General features: G+C 40.2%; 1 protein-coding gene across 3 annotated transcripts in view; it reads left to right on the top strand.

Moving 5' to 3' along the window:
* The window catches only part of LOC128510392 (cyclin-dependent kinase-like 5), an 83,516-nt gene extending 57,179 nt beyond the window's left edge, over positions 1 to 26,337 (top strand). For 2 of the 3 annotated variants that reach the window (XM_053482645.1, XM_053482648.1), the window contains 15 exons: positions 447 to 492; positions 2,583 to 2,719; positions 4,180 to 4,300; positions 6,444 to 6,503; positions 8,011 to 8,101; positions 10,968 to 11,157; positions 13,373 to 13,453; positions 18,067 to 18,230; positions 18,433 to 19,444; positions 19,668 to 19,773; positions 19,863 to 19,977; positions 20,181 to 20,286; positions 20,453 to 20,575; positions 22,846 to 23,022; positions 24,120 to 26,337. In XM_053482645.1, the coding sequence (XP_053338620.1) occupies positions 447 to 492; positions 2,583 to 2,719; positions 4,180 to 4,300; positions 6,444 to 6,503; positions 8,011 to 8,101; positions 10,968 to 11,157; positions 13,373 to 13,453; positions 18,067 to 18,230; positions 18,433 to 19,444; positions 19,668 to 19,773; positions 19,863 to 19,977; positions 20,181 to 20,286; positions 20,453 to 20,575; positions 22,846 to 23,022; positions 24,120 to 24,485 (2,895 nt within the window). In that variant the 3' untranslated portion in view covers positions 24,486 to 26,337. The remainder of the gene's footprint in view (positions 1 to 446; positions 493 to 2,582; positions 2,720 to 4,179; positions 4,301 to 6,443; positions 6,504 to 8,010; positions 8,102 to 10,967; positions 11,158 to 13,372; positions 13,454 to 18,066; positions 18,231 to 18,432; positions 19,445 to 19,667; positions 19,774 to 19,862; positions 19,978 to 20,180; positions 20,287 to 20,452; positions 20,576 to 22,845; positions 23,023 to 24,119) is intronic. The other variant, XM_053482647.1, reaches the window with a different exon arrangement.
* Positions 26,338 to 27,209: the final 872 nt, after the last annotated feature.

Consider the following 27,209-nt stretch of genomic DNA (forward strand, 5'->3'; position numbering starts at 1 on the left):
AGAGGAAAAATTTACAGCCCTTTTGTAGCCAAAACAGGTTATTAATCTGGTATAAAGCGGCAATAATAAGCAAAAAGCCGAGTCAGTCCCAGATCCTGTCACCTAATCACCCCATATTCCTTACAGAACACTGATGTTTACGTCTGCTCTAGCTTATCATGTCTCGTTTGTGCTCTCTAGACATAAACATTCTACAACAGTCACAATATGGTTTTATTGTTTATTTATTTCTGATAACTGCTTTAATTGTTTAAGTGTTCTTGCGCTGCGCCGCGAGAAGAGCTTTTTGTTTAGTGGGCCGCGGCACTGGCGCTCCCGGGCTAATGAAGTGCAATAACGGGTGTGTTTTTCATTACGGCCCACTGCTGGGGAATGTGATTGTGTGGCATAACGACCCTTAGAGCTGCAGCTTCATCCCTAATCACCAACCCTTCCTTTTATTACAGGAGACTAATGAAATCGTGGCTATTAAGAAGTTCAAGGACAGCGAAGGTAAGACTCTGATAAAGTGATGTAGAACAAAATCAAACGCGAATCAGAGACACGAATCAGCGCTTAATAGGAAAAATGCCTGTTATTAAATTTACAAAGGCGTTGCTTCTGTATCTGCTCCATTTCTTCAACCTTGAAGGAATTTGTCAAGTAATTACAAAGTAATTACGGATTCTGAGCCATAGCGCTTCCAGATGTAATATAAATGATCAGATTACAGCGGACAATCTTCCGACTATATGTTTTGACACTTCAAAAATATCACAAACGCAGCATCTAGCTATATGATTGTTACATGCTGTTTTTTAACATATTTATAATTTATCATATTCTAGTGCTTATTCTAATAATAAAATTTTTAACACCATGATTCATAAAAATAAGATCACATGTCTAACATTAAAAGGCATTTTTACAGTTCTGTCTTTGCTGTTGTGTTTTTATATATATATTATTATTATTATTGCTTTTTACAAAGTCTGGTTCATCAGTGCTTTTTGTCAGATGTTACTATCTAGTATTACTGACGTATAATTTCAAGCATTTCATGACAGTTACATTAGGAGTCGTCCTGGCATGCTGTCTGTCAACTTCTAAGCCACATTCTGACTGATGGCAGCACATTCTTGCATAGTCACTGCTTGGAGAACCGATTGATGATGAACAATGCAGGATGGAGCACCTCGCCATGAGGCAAGAGTGATAACTACGTAACTCAGGGAACAAAACATTGAAGTTTTGTCTCCATGGCCAGGAAACTCCCCAGACCTCAATCCCATTGAGAGTTTGCGGGCAATCCTCAAAAGAAACAAAAATACATAAATTCTGACAATTTATGGCCCAGAAATTGATGCCAGAATGAACTGCAGAGATCTTGAAAGAGAGGGGTCAACACTGCAAGTATTAAAGTAAAAGCCTTTGACACTAATGAAACGCTTGTAATTATACTTCAGTATACCATCGTATACATCTGACAACAAGATCTAAAAAAAACTATTATTATTTAATAGTCCATGTTTTATTTTGAACTTACACAGAATTTTTTTTATTAATTGGTGCTGTGTTTTGTAATGCTGAAAGCTCAGTATAAAGGGTGTTTAATGTGTTTAAGTTAATATGGAGTCCACTATTATTGTTAGAGGCTAAGGTACAAATAATAGTGTAATATGACACATGTCTGTATTATTTTGCACAGTTCTTACATTTATTGATTTATTTGCATTATTAACAGTATAGCCTAAAAAAAACATTAAAGCGAGAAATCGATTTTGACGATTGCAATTTTAATATTGTAATATTGTAATATTGTAATATTCAGCTTTTAAATGTATTCAGAATATATTTCTCTGGGCTAACACCAAATAATTGAACAGATTATCTAATTTAAAGGTTTGCCGATATGTATTTATCAGCTTAGAATTATTTTAAAAAACAAACAAATATTAACAATCTCTGAGTAAATTCCCAATAATGTGCATATTACCTGTAATAAATTGTAGCCTTTTGCAATTAAATAATTGCACAGGTCCATTTTGCGATATTTATTTGTATTGTGCGGCACTACTATGGACTTTATTTGTGGCCACCGTGTGGTTGTTATTTAAAATGTAGTTTGACAGCTTTTCATAGTATACAGTAATAATAAATTAATTTGTATACTTAATTATTATTATTTTTATTATAATAATTATAATAATAATAATTATTATTATTATTAATTATTATCATCATTATTATTATTATTATTATTATTATTATATTATTAATTATTATTATTATAATTATAATTATTAGGTTTTACAGGCTTAACAATTCCATGACTAAATGACTTTCATTAACTTCAGTGCAAACCTAAAAAGAAAACTTCATCCAACAAACATATCTCAGTTGAACACAGTCCGAATAACATTTTTGGCTGAACTCTAACTTGAATTTACTGTAGATGTCGACTTCTGCAGCTTGTGGATGGGTGTGTACTGTATATATATGTACGACAAGCATAAACAATATTCAGTAGCACTTCTGGGAACATTGTTTTCCCTTTTAATCTTTTTTTTTTGTTCTAAAGTCCTAATATTGTCCTCATGCAGAGAACGAGGATGTGAAGGAGACGACGCTGCGGGAGCTGAAAATGCTCCGCACGCTCAAGCAGGAAAACATCGTGGAGCTGAAGGAGGCGTTCCGGCGCCGGGGGAAACTCTACCTGGTGTTTGAGTATGTGGAGAAGGTACACACAGGGAAGCCGCTCAGTGGGATGCTTCGGTTACCTCTAATCTATGAATTTTATTTCAGCAAGATATCTATTTGATCAAATACTATATTGACAGCCCAAATGAAGACAAAGGTGTTCACACACTAATAATGCATGAACACAATAAGAGTGAAATAGATATTTCATTGAAACACAATCTCATACTGTATGGAATGTTTTACACGAGAAGTTCCTGTAAAGGAAAATAATACAAACAATGATCCTTTGAAGATAAAAAATAATGGCTGAACATTATACACATATAACAAACCACATATTATGAAATTACATCCTCAGAAATATATTACAATGTATTGAAGATCAATTTTACATAATCTCTGTTAAATCCTTTTCTAAAAATAATAGCAATAGTAATAACTTTTTTTCTATAATTGCTCTCTTTTTCTATTTATTGGGTCGTTACTCATGTCCATACTTTTCCTTAGGGTCTAACATAGGTATCCCTGTCCTTATTTTATGCTCTCCTTATTATATTTCCATAAGTCCTCACTTTTCCTCATGTTCTCATTTGAATGTTATAACTTTTCCTTATGTTCAAATAGTAGAAAAATATATTTTTTCTTTTTTTTTGTTAATTGGGTAATTCCCTAAGTCCACACTTTTTCATGGTTCCAACATAGGTACCCCTTTCCTACTGCTTCTATGCTTTATTCTGTCTCTTTTCATTATGTTCTTACTTAGGGCATTACTTTTTTGTAGAAATCCCCACTTTTCTTTATGCGCCAACATCATTCCTCATTTTTTTTCCTTATGCTCTTGCGTATGTCCTTACTTTTCTCTATTCTTTTCCATGGGTCCCCACTTTGCCTCATGCTATTCTGTATGTTATCACTTTTTCTTATGTTTGAACATAGGTCGTTACTTTGCCTTATGCTCTTATGGAAGTTATCACTTTTTTTTGTTTTTAATTAGGTCCATATATATTTCTTTATATATTCATATTTTTTAGGCTGTACCATATGTCCTTACTTGTCCTCATCCGCTATGTCTTATGCTTTTTTACTGAATAGAAACACATATACCTTTTACCATTACTGCATCAAAAATGGAAAATACAGAACTAGTTCAGTAATTTCTTCCTTTTTACATGCTTCTTTGACTAAGAATGCCAATAACGTGTCTAAACATCAAAAGAAAAGTATACTGTTCAATGGTTGTCTTGAAAGGTTGTTTTTTTTTTTCTCTCTACTTCATGGCAAGTACATATTTGACAGCATTTGGTGCTAAAAATATGTGCACTGATGATTTCTTCAACACAAAACTACATATCATTTTTTTTTTATTTCTATGACCTCACCATGTTCTGCACTACTTAACTTGGTCAGTGATTTATTTGCCACATTTGCAGACAACTTTGTTTTTTGCTTTTTTTTTTTTTTTGCAAAAGACTTTTGTTTTTGCTCCCACCCATGCAGAACATGCTGGAGTTGCTGGAAGAGCTGCCTAACGGAGTGCCACCTGACAAAGCGAGGACCTACATCTACCAGCTAATCAAAGCCATCCACTGGTGCCATAAGAACGACATAGTGCACAGGGGTAAGGGAATGATCTGGTCTGCTGGAGCAATTTGCCAAGTCGTACAGGCAAGTCTGCAGTTGCAGAATAAAATGAAAGAATGAACTCTTTGAGCTTGGCACTCACTGCCACTCTAACACACCGAACACACTTCAGTCAGAGATGGAGCTGCTGAGGATGTGTGAATAGTTTCTAATGAGCTCTGAAACATCCAGCCTGTATTGTTGGGTTTAAGCTCTTTAACATAAAAAAAAAAATGCAGCCTCCTTTGGGTGAAAGGATGTCTGCAGGTGCCTAAACCATCAAGATGACCCATGCTAGATGACCTAGTAAAGTAAAAACAGCACTGGAAAAGAGTGGGACTTTAAGTAGGCCATTGTGCAGGAGCTGTATGTGAAAGTCTCTGTCCCACTTCTAGGCAGCCTGTTTTTGCTCTTTAGCTCGTAAATGCTGCAGCATCTGTTTCATTTGTGCAAAGGGAGACGAGGAAATGTTACAGGAGGAATCATCAGGGCACAAATTTAAGGAGACTGCACAAATGTGCAAACTTCCAGAACTTTGGAGAACATCTACAAACAATGTGGACAACAAGGAATGATATATCCCTTATTAAATCCAATATGGCTTAAACTATCCTAAATTATTTTCTTAATTTTTCTATTGTATTTCTTTTAGTCATATTTATTTCTTATTATAAGCTTTAATTCACTTTTTAAGGTCACTGGCAGTCGTATAAGCATTTCACTACATTTCGTACTGTGTATGACTGTGTAATGTGACAAATAAATTAAATTTGATTTGAATTTAGTAATGTAGAAACTTTTTCTTCTCCAACATGTGAAATTAATGGATTCGAATTTGAAAAATTTAACTGTTCAGCACTTTCCTAGTGCCATAAATAATGTCAGTCGGTCAGGACTCATATTAACGCATCAACATGACTAATCTAAAGATTTCAACATGTTACTATTTTTTAATACAGATTAATGACCAATACATGACCAAGTTTGACCCTAATGGCTTTTCATAATCACAGAGCGGTTACCTGGCTGCGTGTGATAACCGCATTGTTAATGCGGATAGTAAAATGACTGAGTAAACATCGCCAAATGTGCTGAACGGCAAGTTTGATTATAAAAACTTTGGATAAAACCAAAGTTGTGTACTTTAGCTACCGTCAAGGGGAACTATGTTTACTAAAATACATTAAACATAAGATGTGGGAGTGGTGGCTCAGGTGGATAAGGCTCTAGGTTGTTGACTTGTGGATCTGGGTTCGGGCCCCGTCATCTGTGGGTTGCTACACCCCCATATTATGCTGTGGCGGTCATGTTTGAGAGACTTAATTAAACATTTGTTTACATAATATTTGTTTAAGATTTTATATAACTGTATATCACTTTATAATATTATTCCTGCATAATCTGTTTCCTCTAACCAGTGTCATGCATTTCTTTATTCCAACATTGCACGTTTATAATACAAGTAAATCTGAGTATTTTAATATTGTGATTAATCGTCGATAAACTAGATTACAATTTTTAATCGCTTGACAGCACTATTCTTTACAAATGCTTTGTAGCTGTCATGTTAGTATAGTTAAGCAGTAATTGAAGTCAGTCACGTCCAAAATATTGTTCCTCTGCCTCCTATTCTTAATGTAGTGTGGTTTAGAACGTAGCGTTATCTATAAATATTAACAGAACTTTGCATGATATTATCAGAGTGGCCACCTTAGCTTATTCAGGAGGTACAATGTTCAAATTTGAATGTGGCATTGAAGCAGAAATCTGGAAATTATGCATATGATAACATTCACAGCGTGAACCCAAAATGATAAATTTCCCCCTTTACCAAAATAAACAACGCATTTTATTTTACATTTTATTTTAGGATTTTATTTAGACGCTCAACAATATTTTAGCCGTGTGAATTAGAAAATAAATGATATATAAATGTATTTAAATAGTGGTAGTAAATATATACGTGTAAAGGTTTGGAAATGTATTAAAGGACTTTTTTTTTTTTTTAAAAAGGTAGAGTTCCTCAGGCTAACAAGCATCATGAATACATCTTAAATGTGTCATGACAGTGTACAGTGGGCTTTCATTCAGCAGCCTGATTTTTCTTCTTCTTCTTCTCCTCTCCCTCTCTTCCTTTACAGACATTAAGCCAGAAAACCTCCTAATCAGCTCAGAAGATGTGCTCAAGCTGTGTGATTTTGGTGAGTCTGGCTGTTGCCTGAAGATGTTGTTTGGCGCTCGTTAGCGGTGTTAATGACGCAGGTGCTGAATCTCAGAGTAAAGGCGAACTAGTTTACCGCTAAAGATGTGAGAATGTAGGCTAAAGTTCACCTCTGCTGTACCAGTGGGGGTGTAATAACGGAGGATGCCAGAGTAAAATTACTTTTGAGAACAAATCTTGAGTAAACTCTAGTTTGAAGGTGACATCAGGGAGGTGATGAAGTGGCAACTTTGAATAATTCATGAAGGCTTTCTACGAAATTGCGTTTCACACCCATGAAATTTGGCAACTGCTCCTTTTGCACCACTTGAGGTTGTGGTGCTTGTCCGTGGTGCGACCAAAAAAATAAGCTTTCGCACTAGCATTGGAAGATTCGCACGTTCGAACCCTGACGACGCCAGATCCATCTGCGGCTGGAAGACAAATTTAAATCTCGATTTCACGTTTCACTCGAATTCCTGCTTGGGTTTCCTCTGGGTACCAAATACATTTAGGCATTTTAAATGGCTGTCTGGTCCAGGACAGGACCCAGGTCGAACCGCCACGGGTCCCTTCCCATTCCATGTTCAGAAAAAGATCCCGTGCAGTGACGCAGCGAATAAAACCCCTTGCAATGTTGCATATTTCCACCAGGGGGAGCAGTGACGGCTTCAGTTAACTACAATGTCAGGGTCTGAGTAACAGGCATTTAATTAAGGCGGACTAACAATGCTAATGCTAATTCTAAATCGCTTCTAGGAGTGTTCTTGGGACAGGCTTTGGATTATGAATTAAATATTAATTTATTCATGTTTCAGCTAAATTAGCCAATTAGATAAAAGTTAGCTATAATGATTGAAAGCATTTTTTGTACGATTAGCTGTGAAGAAAATCTTTTTTTTTCTCAGCAAGCAATCGTCAAAGCTTAGAGATAAAAGACGATCTGATGTTCAGTAAAGTTTTTTTTTCTTCAAGAATCTTCTAAGAATCATGGCTAACTTCATGCCTGTCCTGTCAATACCCTCTGCTCATTTTTCCGCCGACGGGTGTGCGTGTGCATGCGTGCGTGTCTCCATTTGTGGGGCGTCTGTATTTGTATGTGTGTATGGGTTCGGGCTAGATACAGCAGGTCCTCTGTCTCACACGCCATATTGAGGGGCAGGACGCCAGTCATGGTCTGTTTAAGCTCCAGCCATTTTGTTTCGGCTGCAGCATGCGGGAGCAGACTGCACACGCACAAACACACACACACACACACACACACACACACACACACACACACACACATACAGCTGACTGCAGACATGTGGCATTGTTCCTAGTTCAAAATGAACCCTAACCATACACAGCGACATGCTAACAGACGGTCCTTCATATGTATCGTCCTGTACTTTGTATACAACAAACACAACGGTACGTTTAATGGATTTAAGTGTTTTTGAACCGTTTTACAAGTAACTAATAAGACACCTTTTTTCCTTGTCCTTTCTTATGTCCATCGCTCTCAGGTTTCGCACGTGACCTCTCTGAAGGAACGGATGCCAATTACACGGAGTACGTGGCCACCAGGTGGTACCGCTCACCCGAACTACTACTGGGGTCAGTTTTCTCTCTCATAATCACAAGACACTTTTAAAATCCCACTACATCCCAAATGGCACCCTTATGATGTGTCGAAAACATATCGAAGCTCGGCACCTCCCGTTATTCCAGTTTCACCCTATAGACTAAAAAGGCGGCTATGGATTTATCCAACATTACCTAGCCTCAGTGTGCTTAGTCTTGGTTCAGTTGTTAAGACTCTGATTTACTGATCAGAGGGGTGAGTTTATTGCCAGGCTGCTCTTAAGCAAGGCCTTTATCTGTCTCTGCTTTATGGGAGTCGGATTAAAGCAAGTGAGCAAGAACACTATTCTGAGATCTGAGGGTTGAACTCACAGCCCATTGATAACTACTAAGCCACTGGCCAATGTTTGGCAAGCTCAAAAACCCTGTAAAGCTATAAAATCTGTAAAGCTGCTTTGCGACAATGACCACTGTTATTGAAAAGATTCCACTTAAATTTTTCTGTTACCAGCCCCGAGTGGCACAGTGATATAGTGCTCACCCTATCATTTAGGGAGAGCTAGTTCCTGGGCAAAAGGTTTCAATTTGGTGACAAAGTTGACGTTCAGAGCTGTCCTGGTAAAAAAAAAATTTGTCAGAATGTTGTGTTGAGGTTGATTTGCCATTGTTGTGGATGTTGGGACAATGTTGGTTTTTGTTTGTTTGGGAAAGTTGATAAAATGACGTTGGAACAACGTTGGCTACATGACGATGGGATACCGTTGAATGGCCCCTGATGTAATGATAGCAAAACGATTAGTAAGTGATATTAATACCAAACTGACGGGACTTGAACTCTGATCGCTGTAGTGAGAGTGCTGCGTGTTATTGATGGGAACGAGTCATTTCGTTTATTTGATCAGAAATATATTAAAATGGTGTGTTTTCAATAAAAATACCCCCAATACGTCTACATACACAAACTTTGGCTATAGTTCCTGTTATGAAAATATTACAATGCAACCAAGGACATATTATAATAAACAGAATGAGCAGCTCACCTCTTATATCTTCCAATCTGAGACGTTCGTTCTTTTAAATCTATTGCACCGCATAGCGTCTATGGGAGTCACGTGTCAAAAGAACGAACGACTCAAGACTTGAAGACTCATTGCTGAGAATCGTTCAATACTGTTTCCTGTATATAACATACGGAGGTTTTGCGATGCCTTGCGCATGTGTGCCCAGTAGAAAATGAACAAATCACTCTCCGAGACGACTCTTTCATTTGAGTCATGTTAAAGATTCGTTCAAAAAGAATGGATCGTTCATGAACAACCCATGACTACTGCGTGTTTAGCAATTGACCACTAGGGGGCATCTTGATTGTAGTAAATGCCTGTATGTAACACAAATAATACCACTCACTGTTGCAGTGGGCCTAGAGCCTATCCCAGAACACTTACTTAGGGCATGAGAACATATAAATTCCATGCACACAAAGACGGGAATCGAACCTTGACCCTAGAGATGCAAGGTGACAGCCAAGCACTTGATCCAAAGCGTTTTGGATATCAAAGATAGTCAAATAAGTCCTGGAAATTGTATTTCAATTGGACAAACTGCAAAAAAAAAAATTACATCATAGCAGATGAAAATATCTTGAATCAAATATCATGTTTGTCTAGCAGGTCATACGGTTTGAAGAAATATGAAATAACCTATTTATATGTGTTTGATACTAATTTCCAACCTTCTTATTAGCTATCCTATTCTATTTAACTAATTTAATAAAAGTCTTCATTTCCAAAAAAGGAAAAAAAATCTCTTTCCTTCTTTCTTTCTATTTCTCTGACCTTTTCGATCATAACATTGATTTGTTACCACTATCAACTATACAACACAGTAGCAGTAGCTCTATTTACAGTAAATTAAGAATATGCATATACCCCCACACACACACACACGCACACACACACAGGCTACCAGTTGAGAGGAGGATTCAAGGTTAAAAATAATGCATATCTACCGAGGGTGAGCCACATGGCAAATATACATATCAAGATACTTGGAGAGATTTTCATGCTGCATGATTCATAACTGTGATTTAAAAAAAAAAGTATTATGTACCAAAATAAACTCGTAAACATGGTTCAAGAGAGGACCAGATTCCTGCTGCTTAAAACTTATTCTTAGGTTCGTGCATATCGACTTTCCTCATGGGTTCAGACAGCACGATCTGCGCTGTGATTCCTTTAACCTCCTGGCAGAGGCAACCCTAGTTTAGAGACTCACGGTTCCAGCAGGAGTCATCATTCCGAGGTCTGTAAAAGTACCATGTTTTACAGGGTGCATCGGGGGTGCTTCTCCTCATGTGCATACTTTATCTTCCTGACTGTGTGAGAACTCAGCTGGAGATCCTCTTTTTCATTTGTGTGAAAAAATGACATTCGAAAAAAAAAAAAAAAGCCTGCAGCTCAGTCGTTCTGAGATTGCGTGTAAATGCTTATTTCCTGGAAGAAATTCAGAAAAGCGTTTGCAGCTTAAAGAAGCCAGTTTTTTAGAATTTCTTGTTGAATCTTTTTGGCTATAATTTGTAAGTTGATTAGTCCAGAAGGCTCAGCACTAGATTTAAGATGGATTTATGTCCATTCAGCTGAAAGAGCATTAAGATCTAAGATCAGGCGCTGATGTCGGGTAAGGAGGCCTACATAAGGTCGCTGATGGGGCGTCGATGAGGTTTGAAGGTCTGCTATCTGTACAGGATGCTCGAGGTCTTGTGCTCCAACAAACCTTACACCATGTGTTCATAAACCTTGTTTTTTTTTAATGCAAAGGGGTATTATCAAGCTGGAACAAGTTTAACCCTTTTGCAAAGTCAAACAAAAATCCCATTTTTTTTTCCATTCTTCACTTTTAGAGCTCCTTACGGGAAGGCGGTGGATATGTGGTCGGTGGGGTGCATTCTGGGCGAGCTGAGTGACGGACAGCCCTTGTTTCCAGGCGAGAGCGAGATAGACCAACTCTTCACCATACAGAAGGTTCTCGGACCCCTGCCTCCAGAGCAGATGAAGCTTTTCTACAACAACCCCCGCTTCCACGGCCTACGGGTGGGCTTCTGCCTGTCTCCGACACCCTTTTCACTTTTCTGTTCTTTTGTGTGTCCTTGATCTTCTCACTCATCTCTCCAAGTACATTCTCTCTTTCTCTCTCTCTCTCTCTCTCTATTTGCCTGTGACTGATTGGATCGAGGTGACTCATGCATAGCTGTCGTGCACGTATGTGTTTGTGTATGTTGGTGTTTTGTGTGTGCGTGCGAACGTGTGAGATGCTGGCTCATACCTGCCAAGAGCAGGCCTCTGTGCATGAGTTTATCTCTCTCTCGTTTTCTCTCGTTCTCTCACAAACACACTCTGTGAATCATATCATTTCTGTTATATCATTCTGTTATAGCTTTGTTTCCTTCAGCTGCTCCTCCTAATGATGGGGTAAAAGTAAGGGCTGTACACAAATTTGCAGTTTCCAGCAAAATCACACACAGATCTGTTTAAACTTGTACCCTGAGGAAATTGACCTTCTTGTTGTTTGTGTGCTAATTTCAACCTTTGTTTGTATATAGACAGCCAGCGTGGTTAGGATTTGTGTAATAGATTTGCCTGGACACATGGCACACCAATATAATGATAAAAAAATTTTTAAAAACATTTGCAAGCACAAAAGTCATGCCCCCAAGTGGCGCAGTGGTAAAGCTCTTGGCCTGTCATCTGGTTGCTAGATTGATTCCCAAGTGATGCTACAGCCTCTCGCAGCTGGACGGCATAGAGGGAGCTGATTGGCCGAGTTCTCTCGGCGGGGTGGGATGGGAGGCACTTCAATAACCGCTTTACAGCCAATCGTAGTCAAGATGCGGTCGGTTGGCATCACATGGTTCAGAGAAGACGCTTTATAGTCTTCCTCCCTAACTGGTAGTACTGTAGTAGTTAATTTTAATTGGGGAGCCCCCTAGTGACAGGTGGGAATTGGATTCGACTAAATGAGCGGGGGAAATGGGAGATAGGAATACACCCTGATAGGATATAATCAATTGAAGCTAGAGTTTTAGGAATGTGTAAGAAAAACAAAGAACCCAGAGGAAGCCCACATGCGAGAACAAACACAGAAATCAGGTCTGGAGCGGTGAGGTGTCAGTGTTACCCGCCCTACCACCCAGTTCTTATTCATATAGATGTTGAATATAATTAATCCTGTGGATTTATTCATTCATTTATTCATCTTCTGTAACACGTATCTAAATTGCCCTTAGTGTGAGTGAGTGTGTGTGTGCCCTGTGATGGATTGGCACCCTGTCCAGTGTGTACCCTTGCTCATGCCCTAAGTCTCTTGGGATAGGCGGGGTACACACTGGACAGGGTGCCAATCCATGGTAGGGCACACACACTCACACTAAGGCTAATTGTATAACGCCAATTAGCCTAATCTGCATGTCTTTGGACTGTGGGAGGAAACCTGGAGTACCTATAAAACACCCACCAAGCACGGGGAGAACATGCAAACTCCACACACACAGACCCGAGGCGGGAATCAAACCCTCGACCCTGGAGGTGCTGACCACTATGCCCTGTGCCTTATTAAATAAAATAAAAAGTTATGTCAGCAGGAGCTCCATTCATTTCTATTTATCCAGCTGTTACTCTGGAATGGAATTCATAGTGTGCGCGGTCTTTCTTCTTAATTGCATAACTAAAGCTCACTAAAACTAACGTTATACACAATTAGAGGGCATCTACTACTGTATGCAAAATTCACCTTTTAAATACCTGAGAAAATAGTTCCTGCTTTGTCATTTTTTTTTTCCATGCCCAGTGTTTAAACAGGTCAATTAGATTTTTTTCTACTTATGTAACCTCAGCTGGTGGCTCAGCTTTGCTGTTCTCTAGAGGGGCGTTTTTAAGCAGTGGATCATTTACATAGACACTGAAATGGTGCATTTGAAGGAGGAGTGTCATAAAGGAATTTTTAAAATGCATTATCTGAGGGGTATTTCAGCACATCCAGAGCGCTGAGACCTGTTTTAGCATGTTTAAAGAAAAAAAGGTAAAATATGGGACATTTAAAGGCAGAATGAGGCATAATTTCCATAAGCATCCTAATTATTGTCTCAATAAAGAATATGATTTGTGATTAGATGGATGGAAACTGCTATTACAGGCTTTTTACAAATTTACACCACTGCCCACACTGTTTCGTGCTCACTGTACAGAACTGTGTGTGTGTATATGTGTGTGCATTTGTGTGTAATCTCATTTCCTCTTCTCCCATATGTAGTTCCCTACAGTGAGCCACCCGCAGACTCTGGAGAGGAGATACCTTGGCATCATCAACGGCCCCATGCTGGACCTAATGAAGGTAAGACTCACCAGAGCAGTGAACCGTGTATATATGTGTATGTGTGTGTGTGTGTGTGTGTGTGTGTGTGTGTGTGTGTGCTTGGAGAAGCATCACGCCACACCTTCCTTCACTGGGACTGTCAGGCACAGAGCCCAGATCAGCTCATTGCGTAATGGAACACTGATTCTGACTGCCAGATCTGTCCTGGTTCTGTATAAAAAGGATGAAGTGAGGAAATTAAAGTAAGAGGGTCACAGTGTTTTACATGTAAAATGATGCTTATCTGAATGTGGGCTTGCTTGTGCCTCTGTGTGTATACGTGTGTGTGTATGTGTGTGTGTGTGCGTGCGTGTGTGCGTGAGCAGTGTGTTTGCTGTCAAGCCATGTGGGCAGCAGTGCCTGTTTCCTCCTGCTGATGACTCACTGCTTGCTTGTGCAGCACCTTGGCAGCTCATCTAAGCATCTTAGGCCTGGCTCGTTTTATTATTTCATTTGCTAGAATTCACTCTGTCATGTAGCGATGAAGCAGACCAGTTTACTTTAACTGCATTTTTAATGATGCTTACCGAACTTCTGGGAACGTTCAAACTGTCAAGTTTTATCAACGGCTCTATCATTGTGCTTAGAATGATATTTGCATCCCATGTTAATGTAGTAATGCTACCGCTGACCTTCAGTAGATACACACAGGCCACACCTCCTACACTGTGACTGATAGACTGGCCACACCTCCTTCACTTTAATTGACACACACATGCGTCTTTCCCTGTAACTGATAAATAGGCCACACCTCCTGTACTGTGTGAGATATATAGGCCACACCTCCATCACTGTGAATAATAAATAGGCCACACCTCCTATACTGTAACTGATAAATAGGCCACACCTCCTACACTGTAACTGATAAATAGGCCACACCTCCTACACTGTAACTGATAAATAGGCCACACCTCCTACACTGTAACTGATAACTAGGCCACACCTCCTTCACTGAAACTGATAACTAGGCCACGCCTCCTACACTGAAACTAATAACTAGGCCACACCTCCTTCACTGTAACTGATAACTAGGCCACACTTCATTTACTGTAATTGATAATTAGGCCATGTGTCCTTCACTGTAACTTTTGAATAGACCACACACCCTTTATTGTAACTGGATAAATAGGCCACACCTCCATCACTGAAACTGATAAATAGGCCACACCTTCTGCGCTGTGTAAGATAAATAGGCCACACCCCTGCATTGTAACTTATAAATAGGCAATACCTCCATCACTGAAACTGATAAATAGGCCACACCTCCTGCACTTTATAGGATAAATAAGCCACACCCCTGTATTGTAACTTATAAATAGGCAACACCTCCTGCATTATGATTGATAAATAGGCCACACCCCTGCACTGTAACTTATAATTAGGCAACACCTCCGGCACTCTGATTGATAAATAGGCCACACCTCCTGCACGGTATAATATAATAGACCATACCTCTGCATTATAACTTATAAATAAGCCACACCCCTGCACGGTAATTGATAAATAGGCCACTGTACTGTCCTGTACTGTGCCAGATAAACAGGTCACACACACCTCTTTCACTTTAAGTGACACACAAGCCACATCTTCTTATTGCGATTGATAGGCACACATCCTTTACCTCCTTTACTATGAATAATAGACAGGCCACACCTCCTTTATTTGACTGACAGGCACTGAGCCTTACTCTCCTACTTAGACGTCTCGTGGTCATATAACAAATATTAGAGTGTAATGTACTAGATGAGGGTATTTCCCTTGTTTCATGCCAGTAAATGCACATTTTTCTTCACCTTTTGTGTTCCTCCTTTTTCTCTCTGCTCTTTTCTCTCTCTGACGATTTTATACCTGTCCTGTATCATCAGCTTGCTGAAAGGTCACCACCATAAACAATGTCACTTTTTACAGGCAGCGAGAGCGAGGCGGTTTGCGTGGCCTTCACCATTTACGAATCTCAAAAGGCAGTTTAGCAACGAGAAGGATAAAAAGAAAAATGCAACAGTCAGTGCTGCAAACACTCGTGCAGAAAACTTTTCAAGCCTTTTATATCAGCTTTTATATCAGGCCAAAGAGGAACAATTTTAATCAGACATGAACTCCGTGTCTGACATTAGATCTGGTTAACTACAGTGCCGCACTTTTACACAGGACAGCCATCTTGGATAAATCTTTTTCTTTTCTTTTTTATTAATATCAATATAATATTGTTCAACACCCTTAAGTTGGTAATGAAAAACCGTGAAATATTTGTTAACTACTCTTGGCAATTTGCAGAAACTAAACTCAAAAAGGCAGCACGGTGACTTAGTGATTAGCACAGTCGAGTTGCACCTCCAGGCTTCGATTCCCGCCTAAAGATCTGTGTGCATGGAGTTTGCATGTTCTCCCCGTGTTTGATGGGTTTCCTCTGGGTACTCTGGTTTCCTCCCACAGTCCAAAGACATGCAGATTAGGCTAATTGCTCAAAGACCAAATTACCCATAGTATGTGTAGCACGAATAAGCGTGTAAGTGTGTGATAGATTGGCACCCCATCGGAATGCAACCCGCCTCATTCCCTTAGTCTGGTGGGATAGGCTTCAAGTTCCCCGCAACCTTTTATATAGAATAAAGCAGTATAAACAGTGAGTGAGTAAAGATTTGGCGATTTTATGAAAACACTACATTTAAGCTTCACTAGCCTTGCAGCGCTTGTAAAAAACCAACCACATCTCTGAGGCTGATCAAGTAAGTTTGCGGTAAAAAAAAGTTTTTCCTAAAAGGATGCATTAGAAAGTATTTGCTAACATAACAAAGTTAGAGTTTTTTGGCTATATCCGTTCCCAGATACAAAGTGTTTACAGATACTCTTTTATAGAACCAAAACGATAGGGAGCGTGCGAGAACCCTGCAGAATCTCCTTAGGCTCCCTTAGATGAGCTTCATTCCATTGAGCATCCAGTAAGCTGTTCCACATTTATGATAATTATGATGATTCATATTAACATCGCTTATTTAGCTAAAGATGAGGTGGTTATTAATATGCTGATCGTATGCTAATCGTATTCACACTCTAGCGTTTTCGGTTTGCGTGCATTTTGATGAGCTCTCGTTCAATATTATGACATAACCTTAAACTTGAGCGGGCATACCAATCAGAGCGTACACCCAGCAACACCCGGATCATCGGTTTCACTTTGGCAGCGGGAGCAGATTCGGAATACAATGTTTTGAGACCAGCGCTTTCCCTTAACGTGTGCGATGTCGATGTGCGGTAGTAAACTCTTATGAGCTAAATCAGGGGAGGCTGTGTGGGTTTGTCTGTGTGTCTGTTTTTAACTGGAACATTAAAAATTCCTGCAGAGGGCCAAATGGCAATTTGCAGCAACAGCAGAAGCTTTAAAACAGCAGTGCAAGTTGGATACAAGCAACTACCAGATTTCTTTTGTCTTCACTTTTATTAACATTGTGTGATGCATTTATACTTCAGAATCAGAAAGAGTTTTATTGCCAAGTACACTTGCACGTTCAAGGAATTAGTTTTAATGACAGAGCTTTCAGAACAAAAAACAAATGATAAGACAAAACAGCACGGCAAAAAAAAAAAAGGTTGACATTAAATGGAGTAGGGTGTGAGATACTTTTAAATAAGTTACATAAATATCTGAAATCTGTGGTATTATACAGTATATTGCACTGTGGTATTGTACACAATATTGCACATATATTTATTGACAGTTATAATGATGTTTAACTGTTCATGAGGTAGATTGCCTGGGGGGAAAAAACTGATTTTGTGCCTGACTGTCCTAGTGTTCTGGTGCTTTATAACGTCGACCCGACGGCAAAAGTTCAAATAGAAGGTGGCTTGGGTGTGAGGGGTCCAAAGTGATATTCTGAGCCCTTTTCCTCACTCTGGATGTATATAGTTCTTGCAGCGTGGGCAGGCGAGTGCCAATAATTCTTTCAGCAGTCCGAACCATCTTTTGTAGACTTCTGATGGCTGCTTTCGGAGCTGAGCCAAACCAGACAGTTCTTGAAGTGCACAGGACGGATTTAATGACGGCTGAGTATAACTGTGTGAGCAGCTCCTGTGGCACGTTGAATTTCTTCAGCTGGCAAAGGAAATACAACCTCTGGTGGGCCTTTTTAACAATGGAGTCAATGTGAATGTCCCACTTCAGGTCCTGAGAGATGGTCGTGCCCAGGAACCGGAATGACTCCACTGCTGTCACAGTGCTGTTCATGATGGTGAGTGGGGGAAGTGCAGGTGGGTTCCTCCTGAAGTCCAAAATCATCTCCACTGTTTTGAGCGTGTTCGGCTCTAGGTTGTTGTAACTGCACCAGACAGCCAGCTGCTCAACCTGACTTTTGTATGCAGACTCGTCACCGTCCTGGATGAGGCCAGGATGAGGTCATGTTATCCCATACATTATGAGTGCTTTATGAGTGCTTTAAACAGTAAATCCTTGCCCTTTGGTGTCAAACATAAGGGTACAGCTTGACCTCTGACACTGGAGACTCATTCCTAATGAAGATCCATTTGGGGTAAATACTAGTCATTTAAAAGTTTCTCAGATCACTTGCTTACTCTTAGTGTAACTGTTGTTTCAGAACCTGCTGCTTTTGAACCCAAATGAGCGTTTCCTGACAGAGCAGAGTCTGAACCACCACGTATTCCAGAGTCAGCGGCAGACCGACCGACCCGGCCCCCCGACCCCTACGCCCATCCGCTCCTCCAAGAGAAAACCCCACCACGATAACACCCCCCTCAACAGGTCAGGAGGAGTAAGCTCACTCTGTCTTATACATGTCAAGTATAAGAGAACATTTGATGCTGTTTATATAAAAATAAAATTCTTTACCCTGCATTAAAACATAATTAATTGCCTGATTATCTATATCAGTATGATGAAATAATTTTGGACACTTATTATGCTTTCTCATGGTAACATATCCTCTGCTTCTTCTCTGTTTAAGGAGTCATGGTAGTAAGAGCTCAGGACACCATCGTTCCAACAGCCGGGACTGTTCTAGCCTACCCCGTCATAATCAGGCTGAGCTGCACCCACAGAGCGCCGAATCATTCTTAAATGGTGCCGTACCTGCGTCTAGCAGCTTGAGCCCCACACTGCATGCCAAGTCTTTCCATTCCCCTCAACCCCTCAACCGCTCAGCATCTTGCGGCAAAGACCTGGCCTCGCTCAGCCCCAAAAAGGCGCGAGGTAAAGTCTCCGACCTGGACTTCGACTTGCCCAAAGCGTCTGATGGCCCTGGTGCCAAATACCTCAAATCCAATCCCTCGCGGACCCACAACCGCCACTCGTTTGTGGAGGGCAAGAATAATACGCTGCAGGGAGAACGGGAGAAGCATGTACGCCACGGTGAGCCAATGCCTTTGAATTCGAGCAGTAAAAGTTCTTCGTCTTTTATGAGTTTGTCCAAGAGCCATGGCGCACTGACTGATGCCAAGTCTATTAGTAACTTGAGCGATCCACGCCTTCTCCAAGACGATGCACCCGTGCCCTCACGATATTTCCCTTCTAGCTGTCTGGACCTAAATGCCAACCTAAACCTGGGGGCACCCGGTAGCCCTGCTTTGCGTCACAGTCCTGGAGGGCGTGCCAAGTCCGAGCGTCAAACCGGCATGGTGGACTCGACACTTCGCCGCTCATCAACACGTCACAAGGGCCAACAGGACGAGGCCAAAGCTACAGAAACTCTGGATCCTGGAGGAGGAACTCGTGACTTCCCCTATGGTCTGGGCTACACTAGCCCTTTTTCATCACAACAGCGCCCCCACAGGCATTCCATGTATGTGCGACGGGAGCGTAGTCGACCACACGGAGTGGATGTAGGCCTGGCCCTTGGGCAGAGTGCTCCCACCCGTGCCAGCAGCCTCCAGATGCTCTCGCCACAGCTTCAGCACCGCACGCTACCCAGGCACGTGGGCAGCTCCAGCAGCCGTGATGATACCCCTGATGACCTCAGGGTCAGTTGCATATCATTTTCAATTTGATATTCCTCATGCATGTGTACAAATCTTGCTAATAAGTGTGGGCATGCTGGTTTTTGCTAATTTGGCAAATTATTTCTAATTTGTTTTCGAATTCTCAAAGCACCTCATTTACCGCTGGAGTCCTGCTTGTGATTCTTTACGCAAACATTTCACATAATATCCAATCAGGACAATCCGCTCTCGTGGTGTGTTGCAGGCAGCCATGTATCACGAGCAGCATCCAGAGGACGGAGGATCTTCCAAAGAGAACCGCATGGTCTACAGTGACTCGATGCCACGTCGAGTCGGCAGTTTCTACAGAGGTCAGCGTGAGCTCACACACGATCATGCACTTATAATTTTCTTTAACTTTCCTTTTTAAAATTATTTATTGTGTGGGATTCGGTCGTAGTGCCATCTCCTAGACCAGATAACACTTTCCATGAGGGCAGCGGGCAGAATATGAGCTCAGGGGTGAACATGGAGAGCGGCAGCCACACCAAACGTCAACCTACCTATGACCCCTGGTGAGCTTCAACACACTGCAATACTTGCTTTTTTTAACGCACAAGTTAACAATGTTTTTTGCTGGTCTATGCAGATTATATGAAGCTTTCAACTTTCAAGCATTCAGCTCTTTGTTGTGCTCTACCACATGATACACAGAGTCGCGTTATCGGATTAGTAACATCTTCGGGTTGGATGTTGTTGTTTTTTTTTTTTTTATCAGGACAGGGCCCGAGGCACTCGATTTGGGTGCTCCAGAACCAGTCAAAGAGAAGGAGAAGCAAGGCTTTTTCAGAGCAATAAAGAAGAAGAAGAAGAAATCTCAAGCGGTCAGTCTTGACTCCTAGCATGCCGTTGTGTTGTGTGTTGTACATTGACATATTTTATATGGCTGTATTTGTATCCATTCCCATACGCGAGTTTGTGTGTGGATGTTCGTGTGTGTACACTGGTGTTTTATGTCCCACTGTCAGTCTTGTGCCTCTTGTATTCCAGGTGGATGTTGGAGAAGCCAGGGGTCCTGTGATCAAGAAATCTCTTTTTCCTCTGTCTAACTCAAAGCCTAGCTTTAAACATAACTCCTCAGAGAGAGTACTCCCTCTAGTGGCCACGCCCATGGTATAAATGCCCATTAATATGCCGAACACAACTAACCACTAATCTTGCATGCTTGATTAACACTATTTATCCACATTTGTCCTGTAATAATGACAGGTGTTTATGTCTGTTCACTTGATCCATGAGGTCTCTCGTCTTACTGATTATAGTTTTAATCAATGTTGGTATAAACTTAGTTCCTGTTATCACTCCTACCATATTCGTACTGACTGAGAAAACTCCACAAAATCAACGTTAAAACATTTTTCTTAGAAGGAAAATAATGCTGTTAGTCTTAGATTGTGTAATCCATGGGTTGTTACTATGGCAATGAGAGCATAACATTAAAACGAGCACATTAGAAAAAAAAAACTGTTATTTGAAATACAGCTGGAACTGCTGTCAGACCTGCTGTTAGAGAAAATGACTTACCTTCCGACCAATCGGAATGGAGAACGCGACAGTACTGTGGTATTGCAATTCATATTGCACAATAAAGTATGAAAGAGGTCTAAAGCATATTATACAACAGTTAGTTCTGACCGAGTAATCTGATATAGATTATAACGGCACTGGGCCGTTTAACTACTGCATATGTATCACTCCGTGTCACAGGTGTGATAGCATGGGTGAAAGTAGGTCTTTATGGTCCGTGGATACTGAGCAGAGAGCAGCTGCCTGCCAAAACCCACATTCAAAATCAGTCTCAGAAGTTCTTTTAGCTTGAAACCCATCTAATAAAATTATGTTCTTTTGTACAACCTTTTTTCTACGTAGCAATTGCTTCTTTGTCAAACTGAATTACCTCTAAAACGTTCATGTTGTTCTGTTTGTAGCTAACATCAGCTACAAAGCTTACTAGCTCCTAACTTCTAACAAGACCTGAATTCCGGGACTGAATCCCAAATCCCTCCTTAACCTCTGGGCACTACTTGGTGTGCGGAACAAGGGATTATACACACTATATAGTGCCATTTAACCCCACACCCAGAAGTTAACGTAGCTGATGGAATGTGGTTTATTCTCCTCACCTACGCAGTGCCGGTAAGAATTTAAAACTACTTTCACCCCTGTTAATTACACCAACTTTCTGGCAGTCGCAGTGGTTAGTTAGTTTCACCAGTCGCAGAAGAATATGTGTTGGTGGAGCTAAAGAACTCATTAAATAAACAAACAAATCATAATCTGTGTAAAACACATGGTGTAGAAAAGCAATATCATACTCAAGGTTGTGCTGTTGTACTGGATATCAGCACGGCTGAGAGATCTTCAGTAGTTTGGAATGCACCCTCGTGCTTAGGGATACATCACAGCCATTCTGATATTCAGCACAGCAGCACTCCTTCTCATGTGATATGGCTTAAATAGATTTTTCCTATACTGTATATACAGTGTGCCTACTGCCTGATTGAATTTGAACATCATATATGTAAATACGATCGAAAATCGAAAAAGTGTTATCTTCAAGAAAGCATTTTATACACTAACAGACCTCATAGATCTGGTGCTTTATGGGGACACGTGGTGATGATGATGATGATGATGATAATGATCGGGTACAACATATACTGTATAAAGAGTGGGATTAAATGTAATTTTGGACCAGTTTGATTTGCATTTCTCTAGCGCCGAAACAATATCTTTATTAAAAGATATTGTTATTTCACTTACTTTGCTTATGTCAGCATGAAGGTCTGTTAGGATTCTATAAATAGAGAATGGTTGTATGGGAAGGGTGATATATTTTATGCAGCAATTATAAATTATCTGATGCATGAAATATATAGATCACTTTGGAGTTAAAAATGTTACTGAATAGAGATGCTTCCGTTCCAGTACTGGTGTCAGATATTGATTTGATACCATGCCTATTTATATGTCGTCCTTCTCATTAAAAAAAAAAAAAGAAAAAAAGATCCAGTGCCAACATCAGTCACCATGCGGTACTTTGTCAGATAGTTACACCTATGGCCTGTTTCTCAGTTCCACAGAGGCTATGAATTATTTCGTAACCCCTGCACCTCACACATATCACTGTACCAGCATTACTCCTGTCGTTCCAAAACCCAAATAATATCTAATCAGTTGTGGTCCTGTTGTGTTCCCCTTCGCTGGACAGCATAGACAGGGATACAGTCACACTCCAGATGTTTAACGTTCCTATATGGAACTGATACAACTCCTAGACATTCACTAGACCAGCTGACGGACAGCGCGTCCTTTCTCCTGGTGGCATCTCAGAAGACATGGCTCTGGCTCAGGGTTCTTGACACTTTTCCCTTATTGTTCAGGTCCTGAACGAGGGACCAGATCAAGTGGTGGTACAGAAATCGTCCCGGGGCTTTGGGCAGCAGAGCAGCACAAGACACCGGACACGCAGCAGAGACCGGGAGAGGAGTCGAGATCGGGAACAGGAGCAGGACAGAGACGAGTGGCCGGCCGAGAGGCTAACCGAATCCCACTCTCAGGTACTTCAGATGAGAGAGTGAGGCTGTTTACCTATGATTCAAAGCCCTAACAGCTTTCAGGAGGTTGGATTAGCAGTGTTTGTGCGATCCATTCTGGAAAGCGTTCTTTACCATCGTGGGATTAGATTTGCGTCAATGACCAATTCCCATATTGGGAAATCTGATCCTAATGTATATAGTTGCGTTATTGTCTGGAGATTTCAAGTTTATATTGCAAGTACCTTGAGGAAGGAGCTGTCATGTAACAGGCAAAGAAAGCTTTTGGTTGAAATCAGCTAAATTAGAAGAGAAAACTGGATAAAAATACTGTTTTTCCTGTTTCATGTTTCTCAATGCATAATTTATATATTGTACATATACGAGAAGATTAGGAATCCACCTGGATTAATGTACCCCCATCCATCAATCTATCCATTCATCACTCTATCTAGCCATCAGTCCACCCATCCTGCTATTCATACATTCATTTATATCCATTAATCTATCCACCCATCCAATCTATTAACCAATCCTTCCATCTATCTATCCATTTATCAATCCTTCCAACCATCCATTCTTAATTTATTTAGCCATAATTCAATTCATCAATATGGATCTCTAGCCATGAATCCATCTGTCTATCCAACCATCAGTCAATTTACATTTGCCAATCCATTCCACCCGTCTATTACCACAACCATCCACCTATCTAATAACCTACATTATCTATCCATCCATTAATTCTGCCCTCTTCCCGTACATTCATCATTCTATGTATTATCCAAACATCTATCCTTTTAGATTTATCAATACATTCACCCATGTATTACCCCATCAATGTATTCATCTATCCATCCATCCATCCATCCAGCCTTTCATTCATCAGGTCATCCATTTATATTTATCAATCTGTCAATCCATTCACTTCTCTATTAATGCATCCATCTACCCATCTGGTGTCATGTTCATCCAGTTATGTAGTCATACATGAATTCCTTTATTTTTCCAAGGCTCCATTTATCTATTAATATGTCAATCTATCAACCAACCAATCAACCAATAAATATATATATCTATCTATATATTTTTTTCAAAATTTGCCTTGTCGTTTTCTTTAGAACCAACCTCTCAGGTCTCTTCGCAAGCTTCTTCATCTCCCTGCCTCCTCCTCCTCCAGCAAACCAAATACACCAGACATGCGTTTCCCCCACGGCAACTCCAAAGGAGGAAGCTTTGTAGAGTCACGGAGCCACGTCGGAGGAGGAGGAACTGGAGGATCGACCCAGGCCATGTCCCGCCAGGCCGCCTATCCTCACGCCGGTCAGCTGGAATCCACATGGCACTCAGCGGCTCTGGGAAGAGCGGAGGGAAACCCATACCCGGAGCAGCTGGCATCCAAAGCAGGCCAGAACGGGCACGGCTTCGTCCGCACGTCACGCTCACGCATGCCAAACCTCAACGACCTGAAAGAGACTGCACTTTAAAATGAGCCTGTTTCTCAAATACAGTGCCACCTGGAGGCCTGGAGGGCTAGAGAGGTCAAACACTGGAGGACATTGGTGTTTTCATGAACGATAAGGGTAGGCCTAGACATGTCTTAATCTTTTTTTTATTTTCCATATTTAATAGAATTTGTAATATTATTTATGTACTTATTGTATTTTTTGTTATTGAAAATTATCAATATGAAATGAACATATATAAATATATATATATATATCTTGTTAAGTATAAAAATGTATTATAATAATAATTCTAGTTCTATTATTCTGCATATAATAATTCTTATATTTGGTTAAGAATGTCAAATGTTTGTGTATGAAATCTAAGTTTATAAAGAGGTAAGAATATTGTTACAATTCACATCACAACTTTCTGTTACATTTATTTCTAAACTTGATTCAGTGGAATTGGCACAAGAGACAAAAGTCAGACGAGAGTCAGACGAGAGTCAGACGAAAGTGAGACGAGAGTCAGACGAGAGTCTATGATGATCTGTTGAAATGCAACAACTAATACTTGTCAAAGAGCTGTAGGGCCAACACACACACACACACACACACACACACACACACACACACACACACACACACACACACAGTGCTATAGCATCATCTGCTGGCCATAGTTATTCACTACATTCAATGACAGACAAATAGTTTGCATACAAAAAAAAACAACACAAAAACAAGAAATAATAAAACTAATACTAATATTTTTTATTTAAATAAAGAAAGCAAAATTGCTGCGGATGTGCAGCATGTTCTCATGTGTAAAAGCCAGATGCCATTTGTATATTCTCAGGTTTAGTGTTAAATAAACACTGTAAATATTATTTTATTGCAATATTTTAAGACCAACACGGGGAAAAAAATGTTTTTAAATTTCAGTTTAGAATTAAAATCTTAATAAATGAATGTGTGACGGGAACAAAAAAATAATAAAACTGCAATATGCTTAAACAAAAACAACTAAATAATAATAATAATAATAATAAAAACACCACCACATCATCATAAATATATATATATTTCTTAGGATGGGGTGCCAATATTTAACCCGGTGAACAGTAGATTTTGCTATCGGTCGTAGGATATTAGAGGGGAAACGTTTCATGGGGTGGACAAATCATAGCTTTATTAGAGACCTTGTGGTTTGTTTGGGTTAAAAGCTTATTATTGGAATTAACAAAATTTAACCCAAACTCAGTTATTTACGTCAGAACCGTAATACGTAATATAAATGTATTAGACAAAATTGCACGGAGAAGTCTGCAGTCATAATCCTTATTTTCTATGATGTAGCATATCGTCTTTGTGTCTCTAGCATTTTGTGTGCGCCAAAGAGAACTGGCTGGGGTTTTGATTTCGGCTGTATACAGTACGTGTTTAAATGTCATAGCAATAGAGTTTTATAACTGTTTTTTTTTTTACTGTGTTGTTGTTGTTGTTGATGATGTATTTCATTAGTCTTTCATCACTGCCAATATGTGATGTTCTTAAAAGATTGCACGTGCAAATGCATAAGATAATCTAGTTGAATCAGTTCATATCAGTAATGGAATTCAGGAATAGGTAGCTAGTACTAGAACCTTAAGATCCATGGGAAATTTTTCATGAAAGCCAAAATGCTTTTCATAAAAGCAGAACACTGAACCTACATGATTCCGAACTGAAAAACAAACATGAATCAGGCTATTGATTTGTCCACCTCTGGTTTCATCTCTTTAAAGGGTCGGTTTGTAACATTCGGCGCCCTCTGCTGGCTGTCTATTGAACATTCACAAGCCTTTTCCTTCCCCTAAATCTATCTTAAATTTGTATTTTAGGGGGGGAACTCTGAAATCTTAGATCTACAGCACCCTTCTGGTTGTGGGCGGGGCTAATTTCAGGGCTGGAAACGAGAAGAAAAAGTATTTTCCGAGGCAGCATGGAGACGTAGTGGTTAGCCATGTTTTCTTGCACCTCCGGGTTCTGTCTGAGTTCTGCCTCGAGGCCTGTGTTCATGGAGTTTGCTTGTTCTCCCCGTGCTTGGTTCCTCCAGGTACTACGGTTTCCTCCCGCAGGCATGTAGGTTAGGCCAATTGGCGTTCCCATAGTGTATGAATGAGCATGTGCCCCATCCGGGGTGAACCCCGCCTTGTGCCCTAAGTCTCCTGGGATAGGCTCCATGCCCCCATACGGGATAAAGCGGTATAGGGTAATAGAGTATTTTTCTAAACTATACGGGTTGGGTCTAGAAACATTCCTCAGTGTTACAAACTGCCCCTTTAAATGAGGCCCGGTTAGCTGATTTCGAAATTAGAAGGGAAAAGGATCTATCTATCTTCGACGACATTAATGACATTAACACCAGCATCGTATGACGTATATATCAGGAGTTTCTTAATCCAAAATGAGAGACCCTGTGAAACGAACAACCTCCCGCTGACACACTTTACACCGCTGAGAGTCTATAGCCTTAACTTAAAAAAACATAATTGTAAAAAGAAATGAATAGATAAATAAACAACAATATACAGTGTACTCTACGCAATGTCACTGAACGACTGGTTTTCTTAACAGTGCACTTTAAATAAACACATACGACATGTTCCTCAGACGACAAAGCTTCTGTCTCTTGGCGCGGTGTGTGGTGAGTATTTTCACACGCAGTGTACAGTAATAACCAAAACGTGTAACTGGGTATAAACAGCCTATCATAGGAGT

This window comes from Clarias gariepinus, chromosome 22, assembly GCF_024256425.1.
Source record: "Clarias gariepinus isolate MV-2021 ecotype Netherlands chromosome 22, CGAR_prim_01v2, whole genome shotgun sequence".
NCBI lineage: Eukaryota > Metazoa > Chordata > Actinopteri > Siluriformes > Clariidae > Clarias > Clarias gariepinus.